This window comes from Callorhinchus milii, unplaced genomic scaffold, assembly GCF_018977255.1.
Source record: "Callorhinchus milii isolate IMCB2004 unplaced genomic scaffold, IMCB_Cmil_1.0 Scaffold16, whole genome shotgun sequence".
In the NCBI taxonomy this organism is placed as follows: domain Eukaryota; kingdom Metazoa; phylum Chordata; class Chondrichthyes; order Chimaeriformes; family Callorhinchidae; genus Callorhinchus; species Callorhinchus milii.
The window spans coordinates 8,049,733-8,073,824 of NW_024704757.1; the positions used below are offsets into that span (position 1 = coordinate 8,049,733).

Below are 24,092 nucleotides of genomic sequence, written 5' to 3' on the forward strand. Positions count from 1 at the left end.
CCCTCTGCGAGGAAGTAAATTGACTTTGTTTTAAATTTTTTTTGGGGGGCGTTTAAAAAAAGAGAGAGGAAAGTTTCCCCCCACCCCCACTCCCCATTCCCAGAGGAGAGACCCCCCCCTCCCACCCCTCCTCCCCATTCCCAGAGGAAAGTTCCCCCTCCTCCCCATTCCCAGAGGAAAGACCCCCTCCCACCCCTCCTCCCCATTCCCAGAGGAAAGACCCCCTCCCACCCCTCCTTCCCATTCCCAGAGGAAAGACCCCCTCCCTCCCCCATTCCCAGAGGAAAGATCCCACCCCTCCTCCCCATTCCCAAGAGGAAAGCCCCCCCTCCCTCCCCATTCCCAGAGGAAAGCCCCCCCCCCCAGCCCCAGCCCCAGCCCCAGCCCTCCAGCGGGCAGACAGGTGATGGGCGGATCAGCGCAGCGCAGTGTTGACTTATGGGTTCATCTGTTTGGTTTGTGATCTAAACAAATATGCAGATGTACGGACCGCTCTGCTGATGGCCACAGCCCACAGCTCAGGGGGGGAAACGCACAAACCAAACGTGAAAGAAGAAATCCTCGCACACTGGTTACTTTCCCCGAGGGATGGTACCGATTTTCCGCGCGACAGGAGCGCCCTTTCCGCTCCTAAATGATCGGTTTCTTCCCTTTAAACAAACCGACACTGAACCGAAATGAGAACGGCCGTTTATTTGATCCTATGCTTTCTCCACTGTCGCTGCGCTCGCACTGAGGTAAGTCACTGCCCTTCGCCCCTCTGCCTTCAGCAGATCTCTTGTGCGCTGTTCGTGTGGAGGGGATATGTTCTTTTTTTTTTGCATCAAAAACGTGCGGATAAGGAAGCGACTTAGTGTCGGGAGTAACGGGGGGAGGTTTAAAGGGGGCAGTGGGGGGGTGGTGGGGGGGTGGGGGGTGGGGGGGAAAGGGAGATTTTGTAAAGTATTATGTTGCAGTAGAGAAACTCTGCGAAGTGTTTCTTCGGCGCAGAAGGTGTTGCAAAGTTTCTTTTTTTTTCCACCACCCGCAGAGTTTGTAAAGCATTTGCTTTTTTTTTTATTTTTTGGTGTAACAAAAAGTTACCGATCGCGGATTGTGGGGTAACTCGCGAGTTACAGGAAATGTGAGTGTGTGTGTGTGTGTGTGTGTGTGTGTGTGAGTGAGTGTGACTGTCTGTGAGTGTGTGTGTGTGAGTGAGTGTGTGTGACTGTCTGTGTGTGTGTGTGTGTGTCTGTGTGTATGTGTGAGTGTGTGTGTGAGAGTGTGTCCGTCTGTGAGTGTCTGTGTGTGTGTGTCTGTGTGAGTGTGTGTGTGTCTGTGTGTGTCTGTGTGAGTGTGTCTGTGTGAGTGTGTGTGTGAGTGAGTGTGTGAGTGTGTCTATGTGAATGTGTCTGTGTGAGTGAGTGTGTCTGTGTGAGTGTGTCTGTGTGTGAGTGTGTCTGTGTGTGTGAGTGTGTGTGTGAGTGATTGAGTGTGTGTGAGTGTGTGTGAGTGTGTGTGTGAGTGTGTGTGAGTGTGCATCTATATATAACATATATAACTATATGTACAGAACAGAAGAAATTAATTTTGTGCAAAACACACACAAAAAAAGGGTTTGAAATGGAAACCCACAAACTAAGACAGGTTACAGGAAAGGTCCTCTCCACGTCTCCCTGAGACCTGACCAGATAGTTTAACCCCCACAAAAGTTGTGTAACGAGGGGGGGGGGGTGTTCTTTTTTTGTTTAGATCGTGGGGTTTTAAGAGAGACCCCCTCCCCCCCCCCCCCAACGCCAGTTACAACTTGAAGAGTTGACTGGATTTATTTGGAGGTCGATTGAAGTTTTAGTGCGTGAGAAGCATTCACTTTGTGTGACAGGTTTCCTGCTTTTGTGGCTGTGAAGTCTGTGCACCAGTGAAAGCTAACGATGTGGGGCTTTGCTTTCTGAACCCCTGGAGATCTTGTGTGTGTGTGTGTGTGTGGGGGGGGTGGGGGGGGGGGGGGGGAGAGAGAGAGAAATAGCACTGTACATTACAGTGAAAAGGGACAACATTTAGCAGAGAGAGAGAGAGGGAGAGAGAGAGAGCAATCCATGGAGTCTGGGACTGGTTTAGCTCTCAATCTGCCACAGTCTCTCATCGATTTCATAACGTGTTCCCCAAGTCACACTCAATAGCAAAGCTGCCCCCATTTTCACCGTTCCTTTGATGTTTGCTCCCCCCTCCTCCCCCCCCCCCACCTCGCCTCTCTCTCTCTCTCTCTCTCCCCCCTCCCACCCCACACACACTCCTTCCTCTCATTGAGATCCAGGCTCTGCAAAGTGGGGGATCTGATCTGTGTAACCCTTTAAACCGCTGCAATCTTAAAGTGCGCTCCAACAACGCTCCACACCACCCACCCCCCCCCCACCCACAGCACAACACCCCCCCCCCACCCACACCCCCCACCCCACCCCCCCCCGGCCGAATCTCAGGGGCATCTTAGTCCCTGGTTTATATTTTTCCACGTTTTTTTCCCCCCTCTCCTCTTGATTCCCTGCTCGCTTTCTGCACTCACACACAGGCACTACAAGTGCACACTCACACACAAGTGCACACTCACACACAAGTGCACACAGACACACAAGTGCACACAGACACACACACTTGGAGCCCCCCCCGGGGGCTGCTGTTGCTGTCTTTTTTTTGCAGTTGTGAAACATATTGCACAGGAGTTTGCGGTTTGGGACTTGTGTGTGTTTCTATATGTGTGTGAGTGTGTAGGTGTGGGGGTGTGTGAGTGTGCAGGTGTGTGTGAGTGTGTAGGTGTGTGGTGTGTGAGTGTGCAGGTGTGTGTGTGGGTCTGTGTGTGTGTGAGGGTATAGGTGTGTGTGTGTGTGTGAGTGTGCAGGTGTGTGTGTGAGGGTGTAGGTGTGTGTGTGTGTGAGTGTGTAGGTGTGTGTGTGTGTGGGTGTGTGTGAGTGTGTGGGTGTGTGTGTGTGTGTGTGTGAGTGTGCAGGTGTGTGTGAGGGTGTAGGTGTGTGTGAGGGTGTAGGTGTGTGTGTGTGAGTGTGTAGGTGTGTGTGTGAGGGTGTGTGTGTGTGAGGGTGTGTGTGTGTGTGTGTGTGAGTGTGCAGGTGTGTGTGTGAGGGGGTGGGGGGAGGTTCACGGTATGTCATTAGCTCATTTGCAACCTTTTACTTCAAAGGAAGCCGAGATTCCGCAAGAATTGCTGGAGAAGTTGGCACACAGTGAAATCTACAGCATCAGTGATCTTCAGCGCCTCCTGGAGATTGAATCCGTAGGTAAATCCTGTTTGTGTGGATATATATATATATATATAATATAAATATCAGCCCCCCAGCCCCAGCCCATCCCCACTGTCAGAAATAATTTTAGCAATGAAATGTTCAGTACCTGGAGAGAGCGATCCATAAGGTTTTACAGGGGGTGTAATGTTTATCAACCGCTCTCTGTACAAACACAGACAGTCACAAGAGAGGGCAGAATCCAAAACCCATAAACTCCCAGCTTTTTTAAAAAAATAATAAAAAAAGTTATTTAACTCAAAGGTTTCTTCTTTTGTTTTTGGAACGCAGCGCGGTCCACGTTAAAGGACTCCCAACACCACGTTCGCCTGCGAATGCACAGTCACTTCGCTTCAAAGTCCTCTGGACTTCCTTCCCGCGTGATAAAGGGCTTATGCTCTCCCCCCCCCCCCCCCCAAAATGCAAGGATTATTATTCTATTGCATTGTGCCAAGTTATTCCCCATGGCACTCACTGAGACGCCTTGCGATGCCTGCGCTAATTCTACATTTACACAGGCGGGTGTTGTTTCTCAGTCTGGCTTGGATACTCTTAAGCATTGGAGGTTTCTGCATGTGTCAGACTTAATCAAAATAAAATTGTATGTCATTGCCATTTACTCCCCCCCCCACCTCTCCTCCCCATCGCACTGATATTTCGAGAGCCCTAACCTTCAGAGGACAGAAAGAAACCCAACCTTGGCTGCTGGATAAGAGGCTGGCAGGGAGGCGCTGGTCTGGCTTCCTGCTTATTATAAGCTTAAAGATCTTATGTTTAGCAATGCCTCTGCTAGTCAGTTCCATCTCCATCATCGCCCATGTCCAAGTGACTAATGGAGAGCATTGGAATGTAGTCACAATACACAGGATTTAAGAGAATCAGAGAATGTTTACAGCACAGGAAGAGGGCATAAGTCCCACAGTGTTGTGCTGGTGCTTGCTTCACCCCCCCCCCCCCCCCACCCACCCACTGGAGCTGTCTAGTCTCATCCCATTGCACTGCCCATTCCCCCACGGCCTTTAATATCTTTGCCTTCTCCACCCCCCCCCCCCCCACCCCACTCTCAAGAGATTTAAGACCAAATTTCTTTGAACCGTAGGGCTACTTTTTCCGACTAACCTCGACCTTCAGGACAATGTTATGGTCAAATGTGCCCATAACATAATATTTTCTTGCGATTTGAAAACATAAGGCACCTCCTGCTCCAATCAAATAACACCACATGATTAAGAAGCTACAATAAAACTTATTTCACCAAATATGTGTTTCACTGAGCCAGGAAATGGTGTCTCACTTTATGTAGCGAGCACACAGTGTCTGTCCGCTTTATGTGCTCTGCTCAGTGGACCTTGCGAAGTGTCAACAGTCCATCAATTTTAACACTTTAAACTAATTCCAAGGGCAACCTTTCTTGCTACAAAGCTACACTCTTCCTGTGAAGCCATGCGAGATGATCTCCTGGTGTGAAAGGTGCTATATCACATGCCAGCATTATTATTGTATTTTAATTTTCTTGCAAGCACCAGAGCATCAATAGAAAAATAACAAATGAAACAAGACTGTTTCCAGAGAGGGAGCAACAACTCCAGATTGTTACTGGAAGTGCGAAGGAGGAATCCAAAAACGAAATGGTTTCTTGTGGAATGTTCCCCCCAAAGTGAAGCTAACTCAATTATAAAATTTAACAGTAACAAAAGTGTGCATTTATATAGTGCCCTTCACATAAGGGAACATCTCAGAGAGCTTAACAATGGCAGAGTTTGATGTCGAGTCAGAGAGAAAGAGGAGGTGACTGTAGGGTATGGTCGGGAAGGAAAGTCGTCAGGTGAGATCTGATGATGGAAAAAGATGGGGCAAGGCAGAGGGATTTAGGCAGTGAATTCTAGAAGTTTGATGGCGTGGTAGTTGAAAACTCGGCCACTGATTTTGCTTAGAAGGGAATGAATGACACTTGAAGAATGAAAGTCTGAAAGGGGATGGAGGAAGGAGCAGGAAATTGGGATTCAGAGTGGGTAGCAAACAGGTTAGCTGAGCTGAAATATTTGTCATTGTATATTACTTGTAAATGCTCCAATAATCATCGTTGCATTTGATACAGCGCCTTATCACATCTTCAAGGCACCTCAAAGCGCTTCCCAGAATATACGGTAAAGTGAATTGACTGAATATTTTGAGGGTGAAACGCGGCAGCCATTTGCGCACAGCAGCGTCCCACAAACAGCCGTGGTTTGAGCGACCAAATTCTTGTTACTTTTTTAAAATTTATTTTTGCTTTGAAGGAACTATTACCCCCAGAAAAGCGATCAGCCAAACGACTTAAAAAAACGGTTTCCTGCTTACTGCGAGGTAAACAGAGGTGTGTGTGTGTGTGTGTGTGTGTGTGAAGTAAGGAAACGTGCCCAATGTTTCGCCCTGCCCGGGAATCTAAACCCAGGTCCTCTCACTTGTGAGGCGAGTGCTCTAACCACTAAGCTACAGGACTCCACAACAGTACCTCTTAAGAATAAGTGGAGTAAAGTACCTGAATAGAAGCACGGTGATTTTGCCTGCACCCTAATCAAATAACCCAGACACATTTATTCAATCAAAAGCACTCTGCATGAGTAAGAGGTCCTCACTGGCCGTTCTGGCCAGCACGACAGTCCTTTCGGTCAGTTCGCAGCACACAGTGATCGATAACCTGACGTCTGGGCTTTGTTTCTTGACTCTCTGCCCCCGCTGTAACTCGGCACAAAGCGAGCAGAACACGTGAGCCCTAAACACTCCACTCCACAAGTGACCTGCACTCAGGCTGTGTCAGGGCAGTGAGCTGGAAAAGCTCGTGACACGTGTGGGTTTTTTTTCCGAGCGATCTCCAAGGTGACTGGAAATGGGCACATTTTTTTGGGACCTGATAAATAATAAAAGGGATTAACGTTCCATCCAAGAACGTGGAGCGTTTAGCTTTGCAAACGAGACTCAGATACGCTCTGATAGGGACATAGAGGTGATTGAAAGCAACAGGATTGTCAAAGTAGTGGAGCAATACAGATCAATAGAGTAGCTTCGCTCACATACAGCAGAGGATTTGTGTGTTTTTTTTCTAACAAAAAGCAACATTTTTTAAACAAAATCCCCTTTCAATTGTTTTTCTGTTCATGAATACCGAGAATGGTGTATGTTTCAATAGCACCTATAATAATAATAATAATCCTTATTATTATTACAATATAGTATAATAATATTGAATGCCATTACAACAACAACTTATTTAGCACCCCTCAGACAGTGTGCTTAAAGTACTTATCACGTGTTCTGATGCTGGAATAAGGCAGGTGATCTCCTCGCTGCTGTCAAGTTTTATGTGTTACAGTTCACTCCTGTCCCATCCATCTGAATGAAACGGCTTTTAAGCTGCAGTTTCAGGTTGTTTGAGGTTCCTTAACTTTTGTAAGTTCTGTGACGATGCATGTTTCAGTTTACAATTACCTTCAGTTTAATATGTGTAGCTCCTTTCTATGGAAGAAATATTTAATAGTTAATCGTACCATAATGGTCCCTTGACGATACATAATAATAATAATATTAATAATACGTCTATTTGGTATAGCGCCTTTCACATAGGAGGATATGTCACAGGATTTATTGTAAAGTGTAGTGATCGTGAATTTGCAGAAGAACTCGGCAGCCAATTTGAACACACAAACAGCCACCACAAACAGGTTGCAAATTGGCTGCCGTGTTTGGCCCACAAAATGCACTGTCAATCCACTTTACAGTATGTTCTGTGAAGCACTTTCAGACGTCTCAACGACGTGATAAGGCACTGTATCAAATGCAAGGATTATATTATTAAGGTGTCTGGACTGTGTGCTTCTGGACCAAGCAGAGAGGACAGTGCCTGCTTTGGTTTCTGTTCTTTGTGCACTGAGTTCAGCTGATCTGGATTCACACACACATGCAAAGTATGTCAACAAGTTAGTGCGCTGGAAAGTTACTGAATACGGGCACTAATTTCTTTCTGATGCCAAAGCCTTTTCCTCTCAGGCTTGGATCTCTATCACTGAAAGAGGAAACTGCTGAAATGACATTCCCATGAGCTGAAGTGTATTAGTGAGAATCACCAATTTAAGTTTGCGTTGGATTGGCATTCCCATTGGCAATCCAGCAACATCCCGAAGAAGATATCCTCTGAAGCATTGGGAATGGGTGAGAGAATAAAGGGGCAGATAGGGAGGCTTGATAATGCTGCCTTATATAGTTGGCTCCTGAAATTTGAGATAAGCAACTGACAATAAGGTTATATCCTCCTGTGTTTCACATTATCATGGCCAGTAGTTCAAAACCACAATGTAGTGCAATTGCTTTCCATTACAGGGGCACAATGTAACAGAGCTAGTAAGTGGTGAGAACATAGGAACAGGACTAGGCCATTCAGCACCTCAAGCCTGTTCCGCAAATCTGTATAGATCATGTCTGATCTGTACATCAACTCCAACGACTTGTCTTTGCCCTGTATCCCTTGATACCCTGACCTAACAAAACTCTATCCACCTCAGTCTTGAAAATTTGAATGGATCCAGCATCCACAGTCTTTTATGGGAGAGAGATCTAGATTTCCACCACCCTTTGCGGGAAAAAAGCTTCTTGATTTCACTCCTAAATGTGAATTACTAAAGGGATTCTTTCATAAAGAAACTGGGTGTATGTTATACCAACAGCTGATACAATCTGAGCACCCAAGACAGCTCAGTATGATATGTGTCCCGTTACTGGATGGAGCCTCAACTTAGATTCCATATTAAGGATTCCTACTAGAAATCACCAGAGTGGACCACAAAGTCAATTTATTTATCGTCTTTATTTAACATAAAAGTGGTCATTATCTAGATGTATGTGTATAGGGGCTGCCCAACAGTAATAATTCTGAATTAGTACTGACAGTGCAAAAGATAATGCTTCTTACAATTGGAATATATATCTAGGATCTGGTGAATTGCACATCATTCAGAAATTGACACTGCACATAAATTACTGAGGCAGTTACAGTACATCACATTACAATTTTGTCTAATTTGAGGGCAGCAATGCTGCAATCTGAACAAAGGGGAGAGAGACATCAGCGTAAGGTACTGAAATGTGAAGATTGAAATGATTTGTGCCACAAGTGGTTTATTAAATGTTTTTGTGCAGTAGCGAACACTGATCATTTGGAACGATAGTGATCAGGAGCAGAGAGAGACTCTGCTAGATTTCTTTTCCCATCCCTAGCCTAGAGCACTAACTCCATCCCTACTGTTCCTCCAGATGAAATTGAGCCTGTCACTTGCTGGTCTGCTTAGTTAAACGCTTAGGACACGGGTGAACCAGAGATAGTGTTTTCATCTCGCATGTAATTCCTACAGTTGATTACTGCATGTGGAGTATGTCACATCATTTATTAAAAGCCACAAAAAATATAATCTGATTAGTGCAAAGGTTTGGAGTGGCGACATTCCTTTGAATGCACAGTAATGCCCAGCTGTTGCTGTGTTCACTCTTGTGAATTAATATAGGATCGTGCACAGTCATGGGTGGAGTCAAACTTTATATCATGAATCAAAACCATTAAACTTGGCATTTGTGAATTAGTCGACTCTTGTGCAATGCAAGGCAGGGTTGCACTTTAGACGGTGTTAACCAATAGTAATTGCTGGGTTACTGCCAGGGTAACAGGACTGGAAAAGACCATTGCAATCCCTTTTGGCTGAACACATTGCTCAAAGGTACAGTTTGTCAACTGTGAGGAGCATCTGTGTCATTTGCTTAATTCTGCTGATGTCCTTGATATCAGGAAACTAAGGCCCAAAACACACAGTCACTGCACTTTACAATATATGCTGTGAAGCCTCCTGACACGAGAGGCGCTAAACCAAAACACAAGGATTATTATAACGAGTGGAGGAACGTCACGGCTCAGGTCAGGTGGATGATGCCATGTTACAGGGAGGTTGTGGACTGCTGAGGAGAAGAGATTGACGGGGCTTTGCAATGCTCAAAACCCGTTCTGCAATCTATCCGCCAGGTTACCTCCGATGTAAAACAAAAATTCACTCCTCGTTCCTACTGTTTGAATTTGGGAGACTTGTCTAATATACGTGGCATTGGTCTGCAAAATACAAGGTCACTACACTTTACAGTAAATCCTGTGAAGTGCTTTGAGACATCCTCCCGGCACTTTATCGAATGCAAGGATTATTATTGCAACAGAATGCATGATGGGGAGCTGAATGGAGCAATATCTCCTATTCCAGTACTGACTGTATGTAACTCACTCATGATTTTGACGCTGGTGGGTAAGATACAAGTTAAACCCCATGGTTCCTCATTGTGCACTGATGTTTGCATATCATTTCATCATTGGATAAAGTCACATTTAGAATCTACAATGCACTCGCTGCTGAGGAATGTGTGAACGTCTGTAATCTGGTGCTTGTTTTGCCACAGATGATGCTTCCGAATCCAATCTCAAGTCTCACAGTATTAATAATAAAATTAATACTCCAAAACACGAGCACACCAAGCGCTCAGCACCAGTTCGGAGAAAGAGAAGCATTGGTGAGTCCAATTTACTATTTTCTATACAACAACATTTGATGTAACAATAATTTACATTTGATCACTTGAACTGCGTCAGGGATGGGATAGGATGAGGAAGTGTCCGGGGTTCTGGGGTGGAGATGAACGCAAATCGTTGTGTATATATCTGTTTTTGGAATGGTCCTCTCTGCTATTTTAAATAGGGTCTGGCTTCACCCCTCCCCCTCTCCACACTTCCTGGTAAGCCCATTCCAGTTGTTAATTGAAAGAAGTCCCCCATTTCTGTGACTCATTCCCTGTTAAGGAATCCGATTGAAATTGGAACTCCATTTAACCTGATCCGAAACGTGGCACCTCCAACATTACAGGGCTCCCTCAATATTGCAATGGAGTGTCAGCTGAGATGGAGATATACTTTAGATACACCGAGGCAGCAGAACAAGAGGGCACAGGATCAGGGTTGCAAAGTGAATTTCAGACAGACACACAGAGGGTAACTAACAACTGGAACAGGGTTACCAGAAGGAGGTGGGGAGGGGAGGAGGTGTTGGTGGTGGTGGTGAAGCCACGACACTGTTTAAAAAAAAGCTTGACGTTGTAATGGGAGGTCAGCAGGTTGGATTTTCTGTGATAAATGATCTGAAGGGTCTTCCTTATCTGAACCTCCCATGAGCTTGTGCTTTCCGAGCACTGGAACAAAATTCTAGTCTTGCTTGGGGACACCACAAACAGGAAGGGAGTGGGAGGAGAAATTGTTGTGTCGTCTAAGAGAGACCAACAGAACGCAGACTTAACTCTGAACAAAGAAAAGCAGCTCGGCAGGTGTGTGTGGAAAGGAAAGGCAGTAACGGATGACTCGCTTCAGATGACATTGATAAGTCACTCACGCTCCAATCGCACTGTTTACGATGTCACCTGAACCCATGGATATATTGCCGTGTTGTAACACACTGCTCGGTATCCATTAACCTACATATAATCAGGCTCTTTTAAAAGCAAACATTACACTTCGACATGTGGAAACAAAACACAACCCGATTTTAAACCGTAAAAAAAGCTTTCTGCATGGAATACAGATATCTATGTCATTCAAACCAACCTTTTTATGAAGTTGAGCAACAACAACAAATTTACATTTATGTAGCGCCTTTCACATCGGGAGGATGATCCAAGGTGCTGCAAGTGAGTAAAATTAAAGCCTGACAACTTACAAAGGAACCATTTGTATTTTTATTTTCTGGCGGGATCTGAACTGTGACTTTCTTCTCTAAAGTCAAACGGCAGTTTTATTAGTCGCCCTTGCCTGCCTTCCTGCTAAAACGTTAAAAGGAGCTGAAGAGTAGGGAGAAGTAAGGGTTAACACACGCAAACGTTTAAAAGTGGGAGCTTAGGTTGACAAAGTTGACAAAGTAGCTAATTGAGAGCCGAGGTTTATAAACGATGCCATTGAATACAAAAGCTAAGAAGAAATAGTAAACAACGGTAAAAGCCATCGGGTGGGCTGCAGTTGGAGTATTGTATCGAGTGTGGGGGCCGCACGATAGAGAGGATGTCAAAGGCCTAAGAGAGGATATAGAGGAAGTTCAGTGAAGAACGACATCAGGTATGAGACACTACATAGGAGTGTGGAGAGATGACAGAAAGTGGGGGGTGTTAATAATAAAAGTAACAATAATCCTTGCATTTCATACAGTGCCTTTCCCATTGGGAGGAGAAAGCGTCACAAGGCGCTTCACAGCATTTTTCTGTAGAGTGTCTATTTTGTAGGCGAATGTGACAAACCAATTTGTGCCCAGCAATGTCCCACAAGCAGCCATAATTCTCACTGGGGCAGAAAGTTGTGAGACACGATGGAGTTGTTCAAAATTATGAGGTTGTTTTTAATGTACGGGTAAATAGGGAGAAACTGTTTCCACTGGTCGGTGAAATAATACATAGAAGGGCATACATTTGTAATCATTACCAAGAAAGAACAAAGGGAGTGATGAACAAAATACCTGGAATAGGTACTCAACCAGAAACTGTGGTTAAAGCATAATCCAAATTGCTTTTGAAAAGGAGTGAGACAAATATTTGAAATCTAAAGGTATACGGGTAAAGGGATTGGAAGGGAACTAAATGAATAGCTCTTTCAAAGAACCAGAACAGGCACGATGGAGGGAGGAGGGAATGGCCTGCTCTCTGTGCTGTAAAAGTCTATGATTCTGTAATATCGCCTTGTGGTTTGGTCGATTTTGAACTCACAGTGGAAAATGCTTCTATCAGAGCACATGCCCCAATAAATTCCTTAAATTCAACTTGGTGTCTCAGCTTGCCGAGAGAGCTGGGTGAAGGCGCAATGTACTTCTATGGAGTTTGTTTATATCTCCATTCGTGTACACATACGGTCAAACCACTTCAACATATCTGCCTTCAGCAAATGAAACAAAAATCCTTACTGGACTCGATCTGACAGTAACCCAGCTCAGCTGTAGCAGAAAACATCAGCATAGACTGCTGTCTTGGCCATCGATCAATTGAGATAGAGACTAAACTGCTATGACATTTTATCCGTCCCGTGTATTACCAGAGCACCTTGCAGATGCTTTTATTGCAAGAGGGATGGCTTATGACCTTTTTATGAAGTCCCCAAATGACCTCACGGAATTTATAACAAGACCTCACGAATTAGTACCGCAAATTTTGGTTTGTATCTCTCACTGGAGAGTGGAAAACCGCAGCAAAGCCCGAAACCTACTTTCAAAGCAACTTTTTCACTTATTTATGCCCAGTAGCTGTGGTGTGAAGGCAGCACAAAACAAAGGATGGACAAGCCAGGGGAATGCTGAGCCAAGGTCAAGCCAGCAGTCTGCCTGTGGCTTGGTTCAAGCATATTTTTACATTGAGGGAATATTGACCAGAGGGCCAGCCAGCTGTCACAGTGCTGAGTGAGTCCACTAGATGTCACAGTTGAAGCTTCTGAGTCCAGCCAGTGATGGGATTCCAAAGGGTGCTGGTGACATCTAATGGTGGAAAAGAGGTCCGCATTCATATTGGGTCATGTTAACTGTGGGGCAATGGCGATATCTGCACAGAAATTGCCTAATGCCTCAAACATGTAAATGTTGGCAAAATAATATCTTCTGCTTTACCGACGTGAAGGCAAACATAGGTTCAGAACTTTATCGATGTCGTTTAATACAGCCATCCAACCCAGCCACCCCCTTCAACTCTGTGTCAGTCAGTCCTTGGAAAGGTCTTCTTCACGTCACATCCAATGCCAATGAACCACTTGGTTATACAGGATGGCTCAATGGGCTTCCAGTGTATATCGGAGACCAGGCAGACAAGCAAGGTCCCAGAGTTGATCCTTGGTCAGCGCTGATCTCAGTTGGGACATTGAACTGACTGACTCTGGGTTATGGAGGGGGTCGTAGACATCACCCAGGGTTGCTGCACCTGATCATTATCCAACTGATCTTCTTCTCCCCTCAGTACATTCTGGAAGTGTTGTCTGTGTGTAGATGTTGAGAATAGGATCAGGCATGGTTATTGCCTTCGGAATATTTGATTACTTGCTGCTAACACTTAATGTTCAGGATCATTCATGACTAATGATCACTTGGGCCAAATGCCAGAGAGCAACTCGCGCCCACGGAACAGTACACCTTGTACAGAGAAACAAGGAGTTGGTGAGATCAAGAGGGAAGGAGGGGAGAGGGGGAGGGGAGAGGATGGAGGAGGGGAAAGGAGGGGAGAGGAGAGGGGGAGGAGGGGGGAGAGGAGAGAAGGGGAAAGGGGGAGGGGGAGGGGAGATAGCTGGTAAGGGAAAGGGAAGGAAGTTGTCCAAGGTTGAAGATAATCAGAACTTGCGAGGCAAGTGCTCTAACAAATACCCTATCGGAATGCTGCATTTTTCGTTCCTATTGGTTAAATGCAGTGACACTTACACAGTCCCAAAGATCAGAGGACATAATTCTGACCTGGGTTTAGTCTGTGAGACCATTAAAATCCAACATGGCTGAGTATTGTGGAAAAGCTGCTTCGAAATCAAGAATGAGTTTAAGAATTCTGCATATTTCTGAGTCAAATCTTAAGACAAAATAGCCTTGCAAGCTAAGACGAGGTGGAATTTTGGATCTCTGGTCTGGCCATTGGAGTTAAAGCACAACCTCTCAGACCCTGTTTTCTGGCAGCAGTGTTGACCCACACATTTGCATTGTATGGTTTTGGGTGTGCCTGCAGTTCAGCAAAGTTTAATTATGCACGTCCTTGTCAGCGGCTAACAATTTAGGACCTCTTGGAGAGTAAAATCGCATGATGTGGCAGTCCCATTTCTCAGCCTTTCTTTCTATTTGAAAGTTCCTTCCAAACTGAATGTTCTGGTGAGACAGACGCGGGTAGATTTCCTGTAATTGCGGGCTGGGAAAATCTGACCTACCATGCGATAATTATCACCGGTGATGCCATCACATCGCCAACCGTTGTAGCCCAAACCAATCGAGAATTATTGAAAGTCCCAAGTTGCGAACCCCCCCCACACACACCTCTTGACTGTGGTCTCAATGGTCTGCATTTGTGTTGCTATGATGATTGGGTGTCGTGGCTCAGGATGCTATCCTAAAACTATCTGGATCGGCTGGAATCACTATATTAGATCATAACGGCTCTTTATATTTTTATTCCAATTTTCATCTGCAGAATATACACTACACTTCACAGTACATCTTGGGAAGCACTTTGAGAGTTCTTCCTGATGTGAAAGGCACTGTATTAAATGTAGGGATTATTATTATAACACTTGTATGCATAATTAGTGGCTATTTTAACCTGCTGTTGATAAGAATCCAGTCTCACTTTGGTTCCTGTTTTATCTTGTATTTTGAAAATGAAAAATAAACAGAAAAGTCATTTGTTGTTCTCTAGCGATTGCTACCTGTATCTCCTACCAAAAAATAATAATATTTGTATTCAATAATAATAATCCTTGCATTTGAGATATTTGCGCTTTATCACTTTGAGATATCTCAAAGCGCTTCACAGAATATACTGTAATGTGGATTGACTGTATATTTTGTGGGCGAAAGGCAGCAGCCAATTGCCATATCAATGTCCCACAAAACAGTCACGGATTGAGTGATCACATTATTATTTTTATAAGGGATTATTACCCCCAGAAAGTGATCCGCCAATCGACTAACAATCAAGTTCCTACTTACTGCTAGGTAAACAGAGGTGTGTGGAGTAAGGGAATTTGCCTGTGGTTTCGCCCTTTCCGGGAATTAAACCCAGGTCCTCTCAAATTAGCTGTCGCAGTCACCTGCATAATGCACAGTGACTGCACTTAGCAGAAACTTTTGAAGCACTTTGAGACGTTTTCAACATTCTCGTCAAATACAAGCATTATTATTATTATTCTCTGCTGTTTCTATTCTGAATTTGTATTTTCCTAAGGTTGATGAACAAAGTCTTTCGTTTCAAACCATTTTTCTTTTTGTTTGCAAGCCCAAACGAAAGGGAATTTTCTTCCCCGTGGAATTTAGTTTCAAAATATAATTTATTTGAAGAGGAACGCGGCAACTTGTCAGCCCTTTTGTTTTGATTGTCTGATTGCTCTGATTTTCTGAATCGTTCTCATTTTCTAGAGGAAGCTGTACCTGCGGTGTGTAAAACGAGGACTGTAATTTATGAAATCCCTCGCAGTCAGATCGATCCCACCTCTGCCAACTTCCTGATTTGGCCGCCTTGTGTGGAGGTGAAGCGATGTACTGGGTGCTGCAATACTGGCAGCATCAAATGCCACCCTTCCCGGATACATCACCGCAGTGTCAAGGTCAGCACTTGTTTATGTATGTGTGTGCTTACATGCATGTACATGCACCTGTGTGTTTGTGTGTGTGTGTGATGTGTGCACTTAAAAGGAACATAGGAACAGGAGTAGGCCATTCAGCCCCTAACACCTGTTCGACTATTCTATTGAATCATGGCTCATCTGTACCTCAACTCAATTTTTCCGCCTTTGCTCCATATCCCTTGACACCCTTACCTAACAAAACTCTTTATCGACCTCAGTTGCCTGAGAGTGTGTATGTGTTTGTGTATTTGTGCAAGTGTAAAAATTAACTTTCTGCCTATTAATAGTTAATAGATTTGAATTGTTCTTTTAAGATTCAATGACAAGGGTGGTAAAAAGTAAAAGAGTTGGTTTGTTGCTCATTGCATCCTAATTGTATTGCTGTGGTGTAGGAAAACCCTTTACAGTGTTTTCTGATATTGGACACATCAAACCAGGAGAATGCCAACAACATCTCAGAAATGGAATAGTTTTACAAGATTTATTGTGGTTCCAGTTGAAATGAAGGGATGTTGTGGAGCTGTGTGCGGAATGCTGAAACTCAGCTGGAGAGAGCATTGGGGGGGGAAGGGGGAAAGGCAGGGTGAGAAGGGCAATTGGAGAGGAGCGATACAGTTGGCACGCCCTGGCATTTGGTCACTGGGCGTTGGCAGCAGTCTGGGAAGGCTCTGTACAAAAATTGCCAGGTCTGCAGAGGCATCCGGCCAGGAGAAGAAAAAAAGTTACACAAAGGAAGAACAAACCTTATCCGCTCCCAAAAGAAACATTAAAATAAAAAGTCAGTGATTATGCAATGATAACTCACACAAGGTTTGGCACTGGATGATCGCTCTATGTTATTTGTTGTATGGATTTCCCAAGGGTAAAGATCAGAGACAGAACACAAGACTGACTGTGGACGTTTCAGCCTGATCTCTCTGTTGGAGTGTAAACTCCAGGGTGGAATCCTTTACAATTCGTAATGTTCTATCTCTAGACCAGATCTCATATCTCATATCACGCCTAATAATAATCCCTCCAAAATCAGAAATAATAAATTGGTCATTTTCAATCTACGACTGTTTGTGGGACATTGCTGTGCGCAATTGGCTGCCGCGTTCGCCCACAAATATACAGTCAATTCACTTTACAGTGTGTTCTGTGAAGCGCTTTGGGACGTCCTCCCAACGTGAAAAGCGCTATATCAAATGCAAGGATTATTATTATTATTATATGGTGTAATCCAATTGCATTCACATTTGAGGAGAAGCAGCTTTGGGTCAGAAGGCTTAAAGGACAGGAGCGTGAAAATGTGAGGGTGTAATGTCAGGACACGGTGATGTCAGGATGTTACGTATTGCATGCAATTCTGTTATAAACACACGTGGGTTGTTCCTGGAATGTATTTACCCTTTTCTCAGCATTGCGACCATTTCTTTGTTTTCCAGCGTGTAACAAAATCCTCTGTTCTTAGAAATGATTAAAAAAAATTATCTGTGAGCCAAGGCTTTTATGTTCTTAAGGAAGACCAGCATGGAATGGACAATACTGAATGTCAGACAGCCAAAGCATTTGTGTCTGTGCTGGCAGCATGGTTTTGTCAAGCTGTGAATTAATGCTGGTTTATTTAAGGATGCTTTTTATTTTATTGCTGAATTGTTTTTTTAACCGTACAGTTATTGAACAAAACAGAGGTGTGTGTTGGTGGGGTGGGTGGGAGGGGTTTGAATTGATCTGCCATCGAGAGCAATTGATTGGGGACATTTAAAAAAGAATTGGACAGGAAGGTGGAGGGGAAGAGTATTAGAGGACACAGGGAAGAGAGCGGGGAATTGGGATTAGGGTGGATGGCTTCTTAGAGGAGCAAAGTCTGACACGGAAAAATGGGCCGAATGACCTAGTACCGTTTCCAGCGCCCCGGGTCATCTTTCCGATGTGAAGGGCATTATACAAGTGTAATTTGTTGTTATGTCATCCATTTTGATGGCCTAAACTGGCGGAACAGGCTCAGTGGGTTGAATGGCCTCCTCCTGTTCCTATATACCTCTGCCCCACGCATATCCTTGTAGCAAAACTATACAAAGACTACTCCCTCCTCCCTCAAGTTATCCAATTCCCAGCCTGTAAACCCTCAGCCAGAGACTTGTCTCTGATCATTAATTATAGTCTTTGTTGCAGAAGCAGGTGTTTCGGAGAGCACATCTCAAGAATTTTATTGTGTTTTGTTATGCTTTGACTTGTAAAATGAACTGTCTGAAGTTGTATGTAAATCTTCCTGCTTGAAATGACTTTGCCCAGAGGGAGTACGAATTTTTCAATGTTTACAATTTCAGGCTGAAAGGAGCCAATTGGGTAACAAGGTGGGGAGGTTATTGCAGTGATGGTCACCTGAGACGCAGACTTTACCCTCAGCCCTGTCATTTAATATATTTTTATTGCTGAACGGAGACAATGGGTGGTTGAATGTTGAGATCAGTTGTACACTGTCTCTCTGTCGCCTGCTTGTAAGGTCTCTAGGATGCATAAGTTCAGATGCAGAGGTGTCTTGCTTTGGTAACAGTTGTTCTGCCCCCACCCTTGGAACTTCATCTCACAGTCCCGCCGCCTCGTCCCTCCCTTGCTTCCTTCAAGGCCCGTTCGAAGACCTTCCTCTTCGACTGCGCCTTCAGTCACCCTCTTGCCCCATCCTCCCTGTTCTCCACCTCTCCTGATCCCAGCCCTCAGCTCAGGTGCAAATCTTTGACTGTCCAGCGCCTTGGCACGTCCTCCCAATGTGAAAGGCGCTGTATAAATGTAATTTGTTGTTGTTGGGGCAGGGATAAGATTTGCAAAATCCGTTGGTATCATCGTGCGGGGAAAGCTTTCATAGCATGGTCAGCTGAGTCCAATGCCTTCGAAGCCGAAGTATTAAGAGTGGCACAAAAAATAGCCGACTTCCAGCTGGTTGGGTTGATGTTGACATCAGGTCCTGCGCGCGATTCACAGGAAAGACGCTAACGTCACTTCCAGTAGGCTGCATCTCCTTCCCAAAGTGACACCAACAGTGAACCGATGAACTGGAAGTTGTACATTTAGCGCAGGAAGCCAGGCATACAATGTCCAGAGTTCCAACAGGGTTCCCTTGTACAAGTGGAGAAATATTGGATGGGGCTCTAGATTTACTCCATTTTCTATGCATTTCAGAGTGTTCAGAAATGGTCAAAGTGCCGAATTCACTTATTTGTCTTTTTTAAAAAAAGAATTTTCCCCAAAAATACGGCTTCAATATCGCATTTAAGAGTTTGTTCACATTCTGGACAATCTGAAATGCTAATAGAGTAAATAGAGCCTTGACCCAGGTGGAATTTCCACCTCATAATAATGTCTCCAAAGCTGCTTGTGTGCTGGCAGTCAGTGACAGGGTCAAATCTGTGACACAGTTTTGGCGGCTGAAGGCTGTAACCCTGATACGTGATACACAAAGCAAACCAATGAGGCTGAACATTTATGTATCTTCAAACATTTAGCGTGACACGGTGCAGATCCTGAAATTAGTGTTGTGAGTGAAACACAGGATCAAGATTCTGACATTGTTTCGAACGGTTAAAAAGTTGGGAACAATCAGGCCCTAGCTTTTGCTGTTTTCTTTTGGTCGGGGTGTCTGATGCATCTGGAAACTTATCACCATGCTTACGAGATCCGAACCAGACTGAGAGTTCCACACACGCCACATACTCATAGAAATTCCTGCGTATGGAATGGAATTTGCACCCTCCCCAGAGGGATGCACCCTGTTTACTTAAATCCGCAGAGTATTAGGCGCAGGTTGGCAAGAGCCGAGGCATGGGAACCTCTGGGTGCACTTTTGGGTTATTGCTGAAGTTTAACCAGCTAAAACCATATAGCTCGTCTTTGAGAGTGCTCACGATCTGACAAGCTTCCCATTGCTTGTCCAGCTAGGGCTATGGCATTCAGGGTTAACTGAATCCCTGTCCCCAGTGATGCACTTATTATACACATCAGAAATGTAGAAATCTCACACACATTGGAAAGCCATTTGACCCATTGTGTTAGTGTGGGCGTCTGCTTCTTGACTGAAACATCTATTCTTAAACCAATTTACTGTTCTTCCCACGGACCCATCTTCCACAGGCGCTTATGCAATTCCTGTTTCTATGCCAGCAAATCATTGCGCATTTTGATAACCTTCTGGGAGCAAACTTCATCCTAACTGCATGTGGAAATCAAATCCTCGGGATACAATACAGTACTCCAAGGGAGGTGGGGGGGAGAGAGAGCGAGAGAGGAAAGGCAGGAGGAAGGGAGGGTGAGAGCCGGTTGGAATCACCCAGAAACAGCACACAGAGTGAGCCAGAGACTAGCCTCTGTCTTCAGTGGACTGACTCTGACCTTTTACCAACCAGCTCCCAAGAATCTTAAGAAAGGAAGGAATTCACAAAGAGCAGCATTAATGCCATCGCTAAAGCCAAAATACCTCCCGGTTAAACCTCAGAAAATTGTGCAGACCATTACAGCTTACAAACTGCTCAGTGCTCAAGGTGATTCCACAAGCGAGTGGATGAGTCATGGAGGGGAGTGGGAAGTGCTCTGTACCAGGTTATTTTTTTGCAATGAAAAGATTACTGGATCCCACGGATTTACATAACTCCACCCTCCTGACCAACCGCTGATGGCTTCAGCTTCCAGGGCTTGAAATTCCACCCTGTCTTAGCCTCCAAGACCATCCTTTTTTNCTTACTACCTTCAAATTTAACATCTTGTAGAATAGTGAAAATTTTCTGAACTTCAGTGTTAGTGACGGAAGCTGCTTTCTTTTTAGAATCATAGAATTGTACAACACGGAAGGAAGTCATTTGGTCCATCGTGTCTTTAAAAAGAGCTACTCAAATCAATCACACACCCCCGCTCTTTCCCCACAGCCCTGCAAACTGCTTTTCAAGAAAGGCACTTTACAAATTGAGGCGGAGTTTAAGGAAATACCACACCTGAAACTTTAAAACAAACATGGGATAAGACCATGTGGAATTTTGGAGCCTCAGTATTTCTTTCCTTGAATGTTTTTTTTCGTTCTTCAGTAAATTTTTATGTGGCAATTTTCCCACTAAATCTTTTGTAGATCTTGGCAACTTTAATCCACGATTTTTTGTGGGGCACTACTGTGCGCAATTGGCTGCTGCGTTTCGCCCACAAAATACACAGTCAATTCACTTTACAGTGTGAAGCGCTTTGAGAAATCTCGAAGATGTGATAAGAGTCTATATCAAATGTAAGGCTTATAATTATTATAATAATAACTTGTAAGCAAAATAGAAGCCCACAATATTAAAGGGACAGTGGCAGCATGGATACAGAACTGGCTGGGAGACCAAATGGTTGTTTTTCTGACTGGAGGGAAGTGTGCAGTGGTGTCCCCCAGGAGTCAGTATTGGGACCACTGCTGTTTTTGATCTATATAAATGACCTGGACTTGGGTTTAAGGAGTACAATTTCCAAGTTTGCAGATGATACTAAGCTAGGAAACGTAGTAAACAGTGAGGAGGATAGTAGCAGACTGCAAGAGGACATAGACAGACTGCTAAAATGGGCAGACACGTGGCAGATGAAGTTTAATGTGGATAAATGCGAAGTGATCCATTTTGGGAGGAAGAATGAGGAGAAGCAAAATAAGCCGATGGTAGAATCTTAAAGGGGGTGAAGGAACAGAGAGTCCTGGGGGGTTCATATAAATCTTTGAAGGTGGCAGGACAGGTAGATAAAGCTGTTTAAAAAAAGCATACGGGATACTAGACTTTATAAATAGGGACATAGAATACAAAAGTCAGGAAGTTATGATGAACCTTTATAAAACACTGGTTAGGCTTCAGCGAGAGACTGTGTTCAGTTCTGAGCACCACACTTTAGGAAGGATGTCAAGGCATTGAAGAGGATGCAAAGGAGATTTACCAGGATGGTACCAGGAATGAGGGACTTCAGCTATCAGGAGAGGTGAGAGAAGCCAGGATTATTCTCCTTGGAGCAGAGAAGATTAAGAGGAGACTTATAGAAGTTTTCAAAATTTTGAGGGGATTCAATAGGGTGAACAAGGAGAAACTATTTCCACTGGCGGGTGGGTTGGTAACCCGAGGACACCGATTTCAAATAGTTGTTAAAAGAAACAGAGGGGAAATGAGGAGAAATTTTTTCACACAGCGAGTTGTTCAGATCTGAAAGGGTGGTGGAAGCCGATTCGATAACAATTTTTAAGAGAGAAGTAAATACTTATTTGGGGAGGACAAGTTTGCAGGGCTATGAGGTGAGAGCGGGGGAGTGGGATTGATTTGGATCAGTGATGGGCAATGTATGATTGCTGTGCTGGCTGTCTTGCCTGGTGGCTTATGTTTCACCAGAAGCTATTTGGTTTTTGTAGTGTCCAGCTTTGCACTCCGAGAAGAGATTCAGTGTCACTTCCAGAGGCTGGAGTTGGTGGACGACAAGAATAATCACAACAATCAAATCCATTAAAAAATGTCGCAAAATTCCATCACCCACCTCTCCCCCCACCACCCCCCCAACACCACTCCACTCACACATACATTCCCAGCTCAGAGATACTGAGGGGAGCCCTTGCGTAAGCAAGTTTCCTCTTACTTGTGTCCATTACACAAATGGAAATGCCACCAGTTGTCAAGTCATCGGTTCCTTAAACGTTGACGAAGGTGTGATACGTAGCCTTTCACGTTGGAACGACAACCTTTCGACATGAAAGGTGCTATCTAAAAGTAATTTTTTGCTGTTGATGAAGGATCAAGATGATCTCTCGAGGGATCAGTTCTGATCGAAGGCCGGGTGGGATTGCATTCTGTCTGGCTCTATACTGATTGGACAGATGTCTGGGTGGTCTATCTGTCTAGTCTCCTCTTTGAATTGGCAAGTCTCCTGCCTGATTTACCGCCATCATTTTGCACGCCAAATCAAATCCATTATAAACAAGACACAAGCACTTTGAAGCTGGGCGATTGGAGAAGCGCTTTGAAAGTTGGTTCCGTTTGTGCAAACCCTTTGTTTTATTAAAGTGGTGCATTCCTCGCTATTTGTTTTTTTTATTAATAAATTCCCTGTCATGTAACGTGCCCTTAAACCTTTGAGATTATCCACGCTGTCAGACCGCGGTGCTGGGCGACTGTGTCAAACCCGTAACAAATGTGATTAGGAGACGTGTAACTTTGCCTCTTTACTTGCATGAAGTATATTTTCAGACGGCTCAGTTGTTAAAGTTACTCCCGGTGCGTGTTACTGAGCCGTACTGAGCAGGTTCAGTCCCTGGTCTGTGCTGATCCTAGACAGACTAGTCGGTGGGGACTGATGTCATTCATTCCCACTCATCCCCTGTTAACCCTGCATAGCAGAGCTCTAAGAGGTAGGGCAGTCCTTGTACAAGAAGCTTGCAGATTGTCTGCAATGGTGACATACACAGCTGTCATTTGCTAAACTCCCATCAATGCCCCAATTTGTGCTCTGAAGCGCTTAGCCTTGACTCTTTCAACCCTCAACTAAACTCCAAGGGATAATGTAAGCAGGGTGCAACGTTTTGGGGAGAGAGTGCGCGCTCCACACGAGACAGAAACTGCATATCTGGAGCAGATTGGTTTGGAGACTCTTAAGAGTGGTGATGGTGTTTCCTCGAGTCAGACACCCAGCGGACCAAAAGGAAAATATGGAAAAGGTGGGGAAATGCAATTAAAGGATTAACCATGTCGTAATAAAATGTCTCGAAAGGATGAATCGTCTGCTTCTGTTACCGAGTTCCTAGTTTTGCTATTTCAAGATAAACACTTGGTATTAGTAGCATTTGCCCCAACCCCTCCACTCTTCCGTGCCCACCAACATTTCTCAAACAATCATCCCTAAATGCAAGAACCTGCTTACAGTTAACATGTCACAGGAAGAGGCTGCAGGTCAGACAAGAAGTTGGAGCCACTCGGTTATCTGCCACTGTAAACACTCAGGGTGTAAAGTAAATGTGAGGTAATCGGGACACAAGGCACCTCCGTGTTATGATTGTCGTTTAATATGTCACTAGATGTTTTTGTTTCTCAAAGCTTGCAATCAAAGAGCCTAATCAGTAATCCTGGAGAGGCAGTATGAGGAAGGTTTAGATTATTGAACATTCCCCACTCGGCTCTTGTTAACCCTGCAACCAAAGCTCTGATGGGTAGAGTAGACAAGGCAGCGGGAAAGCTTGCCAGCCGGAGCTCTCAATAGCAAGCTCTACAGTTTCAGCTTAGTAAATTCCAGCACACTCTGGGATCCCCAAGCCTTGGCTCTTGCCAACCTAATGCTCTCCATAATTAGGTAAGCAGGGTGCACACTCCGGGGAGAGAATGTACATTTCATAAACCCAAGTGGAACTTTTAGTCTGGTTTGGATACTCTTAAGCATTGTGATAGGTTTCCTTCTATCCAGTTACTGAACCA

At 44.5% G+C, this 24,092-nt stretch overlaps 1 protein-coding gene across 2 annotated transcripts in view; it reads left to right on the plus strand.

The window, feature by feature from the left end:
• Nucleotides 1–394: 394 nt before the first annotated feature.
• LOC103178687 (platelet-derived growth factor subunit A) overlaps nucleotides 395–24,092 on the plus strand; it is a 29,386-nt gene continuing 5,688 nt past the window's right edge. For both annotated transcript variants that reach the window (XM_042341087.1, XM_042341088.1), the window contains exons 1-4: nucleotides 395–737; nucleotides 3,170–3,266; nucleotides 9,735–9,845; nucleotides 15,452–15,639. In XM_042341087.1, coding sequence (XP_042197021.1) covers nucleotides 678–737; nucleotides 3,170–3,266; nucleotides 9,735–9,845; nucleotides 15,452–15,639 — 456 coding nt within the window. In that variant the 5' untranslated portion in view covers nucleotides 395–677. The remainder of the gene's footprint in view (nucleotides 738–3,169; nucleotides 3,267–9,734; nucleotides 9,846–15,451; nucleotides 15,640–24,092) is intronic.